The sequence below is a fragment of the Pinus tabuliformis genome, chromosome X, assembly GCF_031772625.1.
Source record: "Pinus tabuliformis cultivar Carrire ecotype Pingquan chromosome X, CPIR1, whole genome shotgun sequence".
NCBI lineage: Eukaryota > Viridiplantae > Streptophyta > Pinopsida > Pinales > Pinaceae > Pinus > Pinus tabuliformis.
Window position 1 is genome coordinate 1,217,960,405 of NC_142308.1, and position 13,712 is coordinate 1,217,974,116.

Here is a 13,712-nt window from a genome sequence, read left to right on the forward strand (position 1 = left end):
GTTCTTTGTATTTGCTTTTGATTTGTCTAAACTACCGAGTGCTATATATCAGCAGGACATGAGAGTGCATCCTCATATTTACCAGTAAGCACTTTGCTGTATTTGGCTCACTTGCAGAATGGGATCATCCGTTCCAATGGTTTTGATCCACGCCATAACTCTCTCATGGCTGTGGTTAAGCATCTCTGCTTCTCATGTAGTGCATACTGTTAATACAGCAAAAACAAGTATTCAACAGCCATATCGCACAGCCTACCATTTTCAGCCTCAAAAGAACTGGATGAATGGTTTGTGCAGTCTATCCTATTTCAGATTTCACATATGAGCTCTGTCTTTTTTGGATTTAAACCAATCTTCTAACATTGTTTTGCTTTGTTTCTGATTGCCTGCATGATTATCTGCCCAACAGACCCAAATGGTGAGCTTTTCATTCCATTTCAATTCACGCATTCAATAGTTATTAGATTTAATATTCTCTGTGATGAATTTGGATTGGGTTCGTTTTGCAGGGCCCATGTTCTACAAGGGATTCTATCATCTGTTCTACCAGTACAATCCTGAAGGAGCGGTGTGGGGAAATATTATCTGGGGTCATACCGTCATTCTGTTTCAAAGGATCTCATTAACTGGCATTCATTGGATCCTGCCATTGTTCCGAGCGAATGGTATGATATCAAGGGCTGCTGGTCCGGTTCTGCAACGTTGCTGCACGGAGACAAGCCTGTGATCCTTTACGCAGGATGGGCCAATTCATCCGAACAGATGCAGAGCATGGTTGTTCCTAAGGATGCCACTGATCCTCTTTTGAGGGAATGGGTAAAGATCCCTCAGAATCCTCTTTTGATTCCAGAATTTGGTATCAACGGGAGCGAATTCAGGGATCCCACCACTGGATGGCTTGGCCACGATGGAAAATGGAGGATTGTGGTTGGAAATAAGAGGAATCACAGAGGGGTGGCTCTGTTATACAGAAGCAAGGACTTCGTCCACTGGGTGAAGGCCAAGCATCCTCTGCATTCGTCGAAATTGACCGGAATGTGGGAATGTCCTGACTTTTTCCCTGTTCCTCTTTCTGGGAAAGAAGGGCTAGACACGTCAGCAGTGGGCTCCTCTCTTAAACACGTTCTGAAGGTGAGTTTGGACGATTACAAGTACGAGTATTATACAGTGGGAACCTACTTGCGGGACATGGATCGATACGTGCCAGACAATACCAGCAGTGATGATGAAAATGGATTGAGATATGACTATGGGAAATTCTACGCTTCGAAGACTTTTTTTGATCAATATAAGAATAGACGAATTCTGTGGGGATGGATCAACGAATCTGACAGCGTCGCCGATGACGTCAGCAAAGGTTGGGCTGGTCTTCAGGTAAAGTCGATATAATATTACACCTTGCATAAAGTCGATATAATATTACACCTTGCATATTAGTAAGATGGTTGAATTTTTTTTTTTTTTGTTGGGAGTGTTAGGTTTTCTGCTACATCCAAACCAGCAAAACCAACCAGCTAGTATCACTAAATTTACAAATTATTATTATTATTTTTTTAATGGTTTTAGAGTGGATCTCAGAGTGGCAGTTAGTTTATATCAGTGATTATTGAATGTGAAAATCTAACAATTTTTTTCAAATGCAAATAGGCAATCAAATCCCCATCGAAGCTCTCATACTTGTTAAGTTTTTTGTTACACCAAAACTTGCAGACATTAGACATTAGTAAACTTCCAAACCATTATCACTACTTTTTGAATAATCCCAAATAAAATCCAAAATAACTATTATTCCAGCTAATAGATTCTCTCATCCATCCGGATAAAGTGAATGTGAAAATCCAAAAGACTAGATTGAGTATCTGTAAGATAAATACAAGCGAGTTTAGCTGATCTTTGACTAAACTTACGATACCTCCAGAGTTGACCTCATGACCTTAGGGAACAAATGTTGACAAATGTTCGTAATTGTTAAACCTAGTTATAAATCATTTAAATCAATCACGTTGGCGCTCAGACTGAAAGATCTAATTCTGCTGGCCGTATTAGATTTTTCACTTTCTCTGGACGTAGCGGTACGTTTTTCCCTTGTTTTAACGCATGTGTTTGTGTTTTGTTAAGGCGGTTCCAAGAACGATCTGGCTGGACAGCGTCACTAGATCGCAGCTTTTGCAGTGGCCAGTTCCTGAAGTAGAATCCCTTCGTCGAAAGGAAATATACAAACAAAGCATTGATCTCAGCAGTGGATCCGTTGTAGAAATTGCAGGCCTTAACGCTGCGCAGGTACTCATCACATCAATAAAATTCTAATACTTCAAGAACAGTTGCATCGGTTAATATCTCCGATATTTATTTTTCTGTAGCAAGTTCGCAGTTCTTTTGCTAGATTCCAAAATAATAGCTAGGGAAATCGCACATGCTCTCTGGGACCTTCGCTGAAGCAAAGATCCATTATGACTTAGATTTTAAGAATTTTTTTAGGTGTGTTTGTGTTTTGGTTTCCTTAACTTATTTGGTGAATTTGGATTTTTTATCAGGTTGATGTGGAGCTCTCCTTTGATCTCCCGAGGCTCGAAATCGCAGAGTTTGAAGAAGAGATGGGAGTAAATTTGACAGCTCAACAACTGTGCGGTCGGATGGGCTCAGCTGCGAGAACTGCTGGTGGGCCATTTGGGCTGTTTGTTTTGGCTTCCAAGGACTTGAATGAACGCACTGCTGTGTTTTTTCAGATCGTTCGCTATCGAAATGAATTGAAGTTATTAATGTGCAGTGACCAAAGCAGGTAGAAATTCATAAATATTTTAACTTCTTGATCTGAATAAATCAATCCCAGAAAAGTTTAGCTAATTAATCTTAATCTAATTGTGTGAATGCTCCCAGATCGTCTTTACAGACAGACATTGATAAGACAACATATGGAGCTTTCGTGAATTATGTGGGTTCTTTCAAGGAGAAAAGCCTTTCATTGCGAGTCCTGGTAAGCTATTTAACAGGAATATTTAAAAAATCCATAATTTGCAGTCTTTGAAGTGTAAAAAATTTGGCAAAAATTACTAATTCTTGAACTGTTATTACTATATAACTGTTACTGTTAAATTTTTCTTATTGAGGGTTTTTCTTCTATGGTTGCTGCATGATATTTGTTTTGAAATTTATGATAATGTTACAATGGTGATGAAATGAAATAACAGGTTGATCATTCCATCGTGGAGAGCTTTGGAGAAGGGGGAAAGGTGTGCATAACGGCTCGAGTTTATCCCACCCTGGCAATAGACAAAGACGCCCATCTCTACGTCTTCAATAACGGCACTTCCACTGTCACGGCCACCAAATTTACTGCATGGGAAATGGCTTCCTCCAATCAAAGGCTTAGGCACTAAATGAATAATTTCTCCAATACTTTGCCTATTCCAAATGGCTTCCTCCAATCAAAGGCTTATGTACTAAATAAATAATTTCTCCACTACTTTGCCTATTCCAATAAAATATTTGCAATTTGTCACAAACTGTGAGAACCTTTTGGCGTGTCCCCTTGATGTTGCTTGGTGCTGAGTTTTTGAATGTTTATTTATTGTCACTTATTCCGTTTTCCTCGCGAAAAAAAGGCTTATGTACTAAATAAATAATTTCTCCACTACTTTGCTTATTCCAATAAAATATTTGCAATTTGTCACAAGCTGTGAGAACCTTTTGGCGTGTCCCCTGGATGTTGCTTGGTGCTGAGTTTTTGAATGTTTATTTATTGTCACTTGTTCCGTTTTCCTCGCGAAAAACAGGTCGTCTGTTCCAGATAAAGCGGCGTCGAATCTGCATGAAGCATCACCCCTTCATCGTTCAATTCATTGACGTGCATTTTGCTTTGGACTTTTTGTGCATCAATATAAATGGTGGCTCAATTTCAAAGGTGGAAGTTCAAAAAATAATGGAATCGGGAATCCGGGTCTTCCTGTATGTTTATCGATGGGGCCACCTTCTAGATTTTGCCTCGATTGCAATGGGTATAGTTATTGTTATGATATGAAATACTTATTATATTGAATAAATTAATTTGTTTGGGGTGAGGATCAACTATTAGACTTTTTTTTTTTCTTCTAAGGTTAGTATTTTATTGTTTTAAATGTTTTTTACTATATGAATTAATGGATAGACTTGGAAAATATTGGGGGCTCTCATTCTTTACAGAATTCACAATTCATATTTTTTATTTCAACAAATTTTAAATAGATTTTAGATAAAAATTACTATTCTAACAATATTCAATTAGATCTCTTAGAATTGTTATTGAAAAATAAGTTTAAAAAACTAATCAAAGTAGAATGTTTAAATTGTGTGTTATAAAATATGTTTAAACAAGTGTAATATGTACCGTTGCTCCTTAATACTTGTTTCTTATGTAAAAAATATTTGATAACTACTTTAGATTAATTTAAATGTTTATAAAGTTAAAAAACCAGATATATATATATATATATATATATATATATATATATATATATATATATATAAAGTATGCTACATAATAATCATAAACCTCAATTTAAGATAGGCTTACCTATAATATCATAGTTATATTTCTTAAATTAAATTATTGTTATTATTATTATGTAAGAAATTGTATTAAAAATAAAAAATATATAAATTTTGAAATGCAACATAAATATTTTTCATATAGCTCTTTTATAGTTTTTCTAGATTTATTTTTTGTACATTTCTATGATGCATTTTGATATAGTTAAGCTATATAAACTTTGTTGGTGCTTAGAATATCTTTTATTATTAAAGTTGACCAAATTTAATAAACATATACAAAGATAAACTGATATAAACACACCAAAATGACTTAGTATTTCTAATTGTTCTAAGAATTATTTGAATGATTTGCCTTGTAGTAAACTTAAAACAATTTACCACTAATTATACTTTAATATAGATATGAATAGATTAAAAATAAAAAATAAAATTACATGGCATTTAATGTAATTTAATTTTAAATTTACTTAAACCACCTAAATGCACTTTACACACCATTGTTGTAAATAAACATCTTAGTAAGTTAAATATATGTTTTAGATAAGAAAAACCAAACTTATTATTGAGAATGATGACCTATGATAATTTAAAAACAACTTTAGATGTAACCTTTAAAATAATAACCAACCATGAACACATGGGACCAAAAATGCAAACATATTCAAAGGACAAAATTATATAATTTACTCTGATGTCTTCTTTCTTCTTTTTTTAATTTATTGTGATGAGTTTTTTTTAAATTTAAATTATTGGAATGCATTTATTTACATAAAGAAATAAAATAGAAAATTGTAGTCAACAAATCTTTTACCTACTAGCTTTTATGAAATGAAATATAAAAGAGAGTGAAGTTAAATATAAAAAATAAATTAATTTAAATGAATATTGTAACTATGTATAAAAATAAAAAACTCTCAAATTAAAAATAATATAAACTATATCTTTTGTCTTGTATATTTTTATTAATAAAATTATATGGTAAAAATAAATATTAAAATAGGTTTGATAGGTGTACTTTTTATTAAATGTTATGACACTTGGTTTGGTAGTCATATAATGACAATTCATTTTCATAAATATTTAGATTTGATAGGTGTATTTTTTATTAAATTCATAAATATTTAGATTTGATAAGTGTATTTTTTATTAAATGTAATGACACTTGCTTGCATATAAGATTTTTTTGATTTTTTGTTTTTAAATAATTATTCTTTTTCTTCTTTTTTTTTTTTTTTTCTTCTGACAATTCAATTTTAAACACCATAAAATTAGTCGTTTCATGTAAATGAACCAATCACAAAATAGGATTTCAAATTTAAAAATTTAAAAAATTTAGTTTTGATTTTCAAAACATTTAATTTAATATTTATTTTTTTCAAAACTTTAATGAACTTTTATAAAATCTATTTAGAAATTTCAAAACTAATTGAAAGTCTAGTTTTTTGACGAAAATAAAAAACAATAAAACTTGCTTTACCAAGCATAAAAATAGAAACTTTAGACTAAATTTAGGAAAATGTGTGGAAGAAAAAGAGTTCCTTTCAATTTTAAACTAATGGCGAATAAAAGTCATCATTCCAAGTTTTTGCCCGAAATGAAAAAAAAAATACAATGTTTAAACTACAATTTTTTTTAATAATATATATAATTATTATATTTTTAAAATGGTTGCTAGAAAATATAAAATTAATTGTTATTTATTATAGGTTTATTGAAAACTATATCACATATCTAATCTTTCTCCCTGAGATTTGAAATTGGGATTAAACATATAATTTTGGAAATTTACTTTTATGACATTTGAGGATCACTATCCGTGAAATTGGGATTAAACATATCATCAATTTGCTTTTATGGCAATTGAGGATCACCATCTCTCAACTACGGGCTAAATGGTATAAATAAAAAAAAATCAATATTTTTTTTATATTGATTAGAAACAATCTTTAATAAAATCATATATATTTTTAATAACATTTCACTTTGTCTTATATGATCTGTAAATTGTTGTGGATATTCTATTGGAAAGTTCATCACAACCTATGTGATAAAATTATGCTTAAAAGTCTGAAATTTTTACTATGAGGGTTTATTTCTCTTTAGATTTCTAGATCTATAAATTATTCTTTATTTTGCATGCATGCAAATTATAATTATAAATCAAATAGAGAACAACAAAATAAAAACTCACAAACCATGATTTGACAGATGATATAACCTAGGAAACCCTCTCAAGAGAAAGCTCAGCTGGAATGCGAGACAACTATACATACTCTCTTTCTCTAAATTGAAAATAGTTGTGAGTATGGAGAAGTAAGGCATGTGGTTTGTAAGCTACTACAATGCACAATCCTCCTTTTGTGCTCTCTCCTTATCCCTCTTGGCTACTATACTCGTCTATGGAACAAAATGCACTCGAAAAGAATGGAACTCCTTTTGCTCCTAGTGGCCAGTTATAATACATCTTGATAGCTTACTGGTGGTTAGGTTTGAATCCCTTAACTCTTAACTAGCGTTATAATATGGAATCTTTTAAAGCCTTATTCATCATGATCACATGGCTAGCCCTTTTTCCATGAATAATTGGGGCTAACATGACATCCTCTCAAATTATAGTGGCCAATATAAGAAGGTCAACTTCCAAGTGCATAACTTTTGCATAGAGACTCCAATTGAGGTGATTATTTCGATGTTAGAAAGATCTCATTAGAGAAATTTTGAGGTCTAAAATGGGTCTCCTAAGGATATTATAAAATAATAGTGGAAATGATAAAATAAGATTATATTACATCATCAAATTTGAGAGGGAAAAAAAAGAAAAAGAAAAAAAATTCAACTTGTATTTTAAACTTATCTCCCTACAATTTTACTCAAATTTTGAGTGGGAACACTCATGGGATGCATAATTTAATTCCTCGTCCAAATAGTAACCATGTTGAATACATTTTATGGCCTTTTCTATACACAAAATGAAAAATACGTGAAAAAATGTGATTGCAACCACGTTTTTCATGAATTTCTAATTTTTTTTGTAGCACAATCCATCGAAAGTATGAAACATGGGTACTCCATGGATGAAAAATTAAATTATACATCCAACAAGTGCTCGAAATTTGAGTTAAACTGTAGGGAGATAAGTTGTAAATACAAGTGGAAAAAATAGTTTTTTTTTTATTTTTTTTATTTTTTTTTTTATTTTTTTTTATTTTTGCTTTTTTACTCCAAAAATGGGAATCATCCTTCATGGTTGACATCAACATCTTGAATCCTATTGGTTCTTATATAGTTGATTTTGGTTGTACATTTTGCTTTGAGTCCCGTTTTTTACCTCAAAATTTCTCTAATGATGTGTGTAGAATAGGGAAAAGTGGTGTGGCACTAGAGCAACAAAGTTTTACCTCCAAAAAATATCATTTGATGCCTCAAATTTCTTTTTGGAGATTTTAGACCCCAATTTGCCAAACTGGGGCCTATTGGTAATAATGGTCCTGTGAGATTATTCCTCCACTCTTTCCACTCTAAAAACATCAATATGGATGAAAAACAATACCATGATCCAATCCGGATCACACCTCCCCATTTTGGGAGGGTTTTGGTCCGCAAAAGTTGTTAAACTCACATGGAATGCAAACAACTAATGTAAATGATAAGCATTAGATTACATTTACTATTCACAAGATGTTCATTTATAATACATTGTACATGACTATTGGATTCATCTTCCAACGTCTCTTGGACTCCAATGGTTGTTCACATTCCACACCAACCCATAGAGGATTAGGTGTCCAACATTCCCCCCCTTAATTTGAAGGGGTATGTATGAGTCCAAGAAGAGAGCTGTAATACAAAATGTGCAAAAATGCATGGCAACACTAGGCTAAATGTGGTCTATGAAATGTTGGCATAAGGGAAGTGGTTTAAGGATGACCACCAACACTGTAATGCTTAGTGCAGTTCCTAGAACTCTTCCAAATCTGGCATGAAGCTGAAGTCTTCTGCTAGAGGAAGTGTCCTTAATGATTTGGAGAGGGATATCTTCAACCTGAAATAGGGAGATCTACAACTTGCGATGGTTTAAGGATGAACACCAACTCTGGAATGCTTAATGCAATTCCTGGAACTCTTCCAAAACTGGTAAGAAGCTGAAGTCTTTTGTTAGAGGAAGTGTCCCCAGTGAAGAGAATTATCAACCCCGCATAGATGGTTTAAGTTTGATCATCAATTGAAGGCATACTCGGTGGAATTTTTGTCTCTGGATACAACTCTGAATCTGATATGGCAGGTTGTGGCTCAGGCTCACTTGATGTGGCTTTGAAGCTTGTAGATGACCATCACTTCCCCCCCTGTCAGAGACAAGGTGAGAAGATGAAGAAAACTCAATTGCAAGACTGTTCAATACTCTAGAACAAGTTCTAACATATGACTAAAATATCTTCTTGGTTGTTGAAGCCCATTGCCAAAAAGCGATCCATCCAAGATGAATCTTTGTTCTTGCAAGAGGATTGTTTTTGAAGCATCTCTTTGAAGAATGACTGGTTTTATGACAATGCTTACATGGATGAAGAGCAAAACAATGATCTTTCAGATGGCCAACTCGGTCACAATGTTGGCATTTAACAATCTGTTTTTGTAGAGGAGGAGGAGCAGGTGAAGATGAACCGTCCTGAAGAAATCCAGCACTTTGAAATTGGATTGGGTTGGAGTAGTTTGGAATATGAAAGGACACCTCCTTATCATATCCAAGAGCTATTTTGTGCTTGTTGTGGACAAGCTCTTCCCAAGGTCTGATGATTTGCTTGGGAAGTATAGTCTGAATTTCTGCTTCTGCATGCAATTCTGCTGCTTTATTGGGCACTGGATCTGAATCAACTTGCTGCTTATGGGAGTCTATTTCAATGTTCTGAATAGAAACAAGTTCAGAATGATGACTCCATTGCTGTAATTCTTCCTGCTGCAGTTGTGATTCAAGCTGCAGAAACTCTATCTTTTCATGTGCATTTTGCAGACAGGTTTGAATGTCGGAAAGAGAGGCTTTGCTAATTTTGACTGTGCTGTCAACAGTGGACCTGATTAGAGTTTTCAATAACTCTAATATTATTTCAAGCTTAGCCATTTTTCTTAACAGGTGGCAAATAAAGATTGTGAGCTTCAATTGTATCACTATATACCAAAGTCTTCTCTAACAATTATGCACTATCTTCTTCTACACACAATATGAAGCCTTGATGGTAGGCTTTGGAGCAACGATTAGGATTAAATTTTCTATGGCAACAACTCAGAAGCAGAGAATTCATATATACAAAATCAACCCATCAAAACAAGGAAACTGAGGGTTTTGATGCCATTATCTCTCTTGTGGGTCATCGATGCTTTGAGTCCTTAAGTTACAATATCACACCATTTTCCATTATATAAAGGGATGATAGGCATAACCCATTTTACTCCAACCATAATCATGGATATCCAACATCTTGCAGTTCAATTAGATCTCATATAATTGCTATTGAAAAAGAAGTTTAAGAAACTAATCAAAGTAGAATGTTTAAATTTTGTTTTATAAAATATGTTTAAACAAGTGTAATATGTAGCGTTGCTCCTTAATACTTGTTTCTTATGTAAAAAGTATTTGATAGCTTCTTTAGATTAATTTAAATGTTTATAGAGTTAAAAACTATATATATATATATATATATATAGATATATATATATATATATATATATATATATATATATATATATATATATATAGTTTTTAACTCTATAAACAATATATATATATATATATATATATATATATATATATATATATATATATATATATATATAGTTTTTAACTCTATAAACAATATATATATATATATTGTTTATAGAGTTAAAAACTATATATATATATATATATATATATATAAAGTATGCTACATAATAATCATAAACCTCAATTTAAGATAGGCTTACCCATAATATCATAGTTATATCTCTTAAATTAAATTATTGTTATTATTATTATTATTATTATTATGTAAAAAATTGTATTAAAAATTAAAAATATATAAATTTTGAAATGCAACAAAAATATTTTTCATATAGCTCTTCTATAGTTTTTCTAGATTTGTTTTTGTACATTTCTATGGTGCATTTTGATATAGTTAAGCTCTATAAACTTTGTTGGTACATAGAATATCTTTTATTATTAAAGTTGAGCAAATTTAATAAACATATACAAAATATAAACGGATATAAACACATCGCAATGCCTTAAAATTTCTAATTGTTTTGAGAATGATTTGAATGATTTTCAATTTCTAATTGTTCTGATAATGATTTGAATTATCTTCCTTCTAATAGACTTTAAACAATTTTCCACTAATTATACTTTAACATAGATATGAATAGATTAAAAAAAATAAACATGGCATTTAATGTAATTTAATTTTAAATTTACTTAAACCACTTAAATGCACTTTACACTTGTAAATAAATATCTTAGTGAGTTAAATATATGTTTTAGATAAGAAAAATGTTTATAGAGTTAAAAAACCATCCACATATATATATATATATATATATATATATATATATATATATATATATATATAAAGTATGCTACATAGCAATCATAAACCTCAATTTAAGAGAGTTACCTATAATATCATAGTTATATCTCTTAAAATTAAATTATTGTTATTATTATTATTATTATGAAAAAAATTGTATTAAAAATTAAAAATATATAAATTTTGAAATGCAACTTCAATATTTTTCATATAGCTCTTATATAGCTTTTCTAGATTTATTTTTGTACACTTCTATGATGCATTTTGATATAGTTAAGCTCTATAAATTTTGTTGGTACTTAGAATATCTTTTATTATTAAAGTTGACAAAATTTAATAAATATATACAAAATATAAATGGATATAAACACACCATACTGACTTCAAATTTCTAATTGTTCTCAGAATGATTTGAATGATTTTCCTTGTAATAGACTTAAAACAATTTTCCACTAATTATACTTTAACATAGATATGAATAATTAAAAATAAAAATAGAATTACATGACATTTAATGTAATTTAATTTTAAATCTACATAAACCACCTAAATGCACTTTACACACAATTATTTTAAATAAACATCTTAGCGAGTTAGATATATGTTTTAGATAAGAAAAGCCAAACTTATTATTTAGAATGACCTATGATAGTATAAAAACAACTTTAGATGCAAGCTTTAAACTAATAACCAACCATGAACACATGGGACCAAAAAGGAAAACATATTCAAGGGACAAAATTATATACTTTATTGTGATGTCTTCTTTCTTTTTCTATTTTTTTTTTTTTTTTTAATTTATTGTGATGAGTTTTTTTTTTTAAATTTAAATTTATTGGAATGCATTTATTTACATAAACAAATAAAATAGAAAATTGTATCTACATGTCATGTCAACGAATCTTTTACTTACTAACTTTTATGAAATATAAAATGGAATGAAGTTAAATATAAAATATTGTTGGGTCCGACTATCTAGATGACTAGCATGAGAGTTGCTCGAGTTGCTTGCGGGCAACACAGCTTGAAGGACTAGCATGGTGCTTCTGCGTTGTTCTGGTTGATAGTCGATCGAGTCAAAAGTAGAGTGATGTTCCAGTTGTCAGTGAGGAGTTTGGTCATCATAACTTTAGCAAAAATGACTAAGTGTGTGAACCGTTGAAAGATGCGTAGGTGATCATACAGACACACACTTGCACGACTTGACGATGAAATGACCAAACCATACAAACACACATGTTCAACATGACTGACCGAAGGTGCAAGCAATAAGAGTAACACTTGTGATTGATTGTTCATGATCGAGATGATGCTTGCGCCACAGTGAATGTGACTCTATGTGTGAGTGTGACAGATGATTTCATGGCGAACATAAGAAACACATACAAAGCAAATACTTTCAGCATAACTAAAACACAGTCGCAAGCATGACTTAGACATCAACACGCTGAGACTTGAATGCAATAAACAAGCAAGGAGAATGTAAAGACTCACATGAGATCATGGAGTGAACTCGAGTGTGTGTAGTCATCAAGTGAAACTCTTCAATGGAGGCTCTAAAATTGGTGCAAGCCAAAATTTTGGAGGGTGGTTATAACCACTACAACAAAGTCCAACAGATCCAGTCACATCTTGCAATTTTGCACATGGAGATACAAGGGTTAAAGAAGGGAAAATATGTTCGATCAGACATACGCTTAGAAGTATGGCATTTGAAATGTAAGACTGAAGGTCATTATAAATATCAATGTCCCATTATCCCGATTATATAGTGGCTGGAGGTCCTAATCCTCTAATTTCATAAACAAGTACAAGACAAGGTGTTGGATCAGGTATATGGTGTAGCATCTACAAAACTGTAGGTCAGCATCTGATAGATCATTGTTATTTATTGCAGAAGTATGTGTAGACACCCAAGCAGTTGTTTTGCAATTTTTTCCAATCAGTAGGACATGATGAGAGTAATTGTCATGCCTATTCATTAATGATGGAGTAGACTTCATCGTACAGGATGCAAGATGAAATTCATGCACAAGAAAATAAAGGTTCGCTTGTAGGTCGTGGAGGATTCCAAGGCCAAGGACATGGTTGAGGAGGAGGCGCAGGACAAGGACGGGGTCAAATCATCTGTTATAACTATGGTGAAGCAAGACACTTTGTGCAGGACTATCAAAACCCCACCTGTCTGTCTTGTAAGTATTGTAGAAAATTTGATCATGTGATTGAATATTATCCCTTTTTAATGGCTAAGATGCAGGAAAAGAAGAACCAACAACCTATGCAGAACCTGCAGATGATGAGATCGGAGCCACGCGAGGATGATCCTAGTATAAACATGGTGAGAACACAAAGTAGCGTAGCTAAAGAAGTTGGCAAAGCAGAAGGAGAACAACCTGAGGTAGATACCTAGGTTAGGAAAGCTGGAATTAAGAACATTGGGTTCAATATGTAGAGAGAGAAGGAAACTTTCATGGAGGTGAAGAAAAGTTTCATGGATCCAGGAGCTTCGACGTCAAAGAAACTGATGCAGTTAATTCCACATAAGAACTAGCCTGAAACAACGACATAAAATCTTGATTTGACTGTTTTGAAGTCCTTTCTACAGACCTGCATGAAGTTGTTAAGAGATCA

General features: G+C 32.0%; 1 protein-coding gene across 1 annotated transcript; it reads left to right on the forward strand.

Moving 5' to 3' along the window:
* The first annotated feature begins 741 nt into the window (after positions 1 to 741).
* LOC149144348 (beta-fructofuranosidase, insoluble isoenzyme 1-like) lies at positions 742 to 3,943 on the forward strand. The gene is made up of 5 exons (XM_089446443.1): positions 742 to 1,374; positions 2,119 to 2,280; positions 2,535 to 2,779; positions 2,878 to 2,974; positions 3,189 to 3,943. The coding sequence occupies exons 1-5, from the start codon at positions 763 to 765 to the stop codon at positions 3,375 to 3,377; spliced, it is 1,305 nt and encodes a 434-aa protein (XP_089302569.1). The 5' UTR covers positions 742 to 762; the 3' UTR covers positions 3,378 to 3,943.
* Positions 3,944 to 13,712: the final 9,769 nt, after the last annotated feature.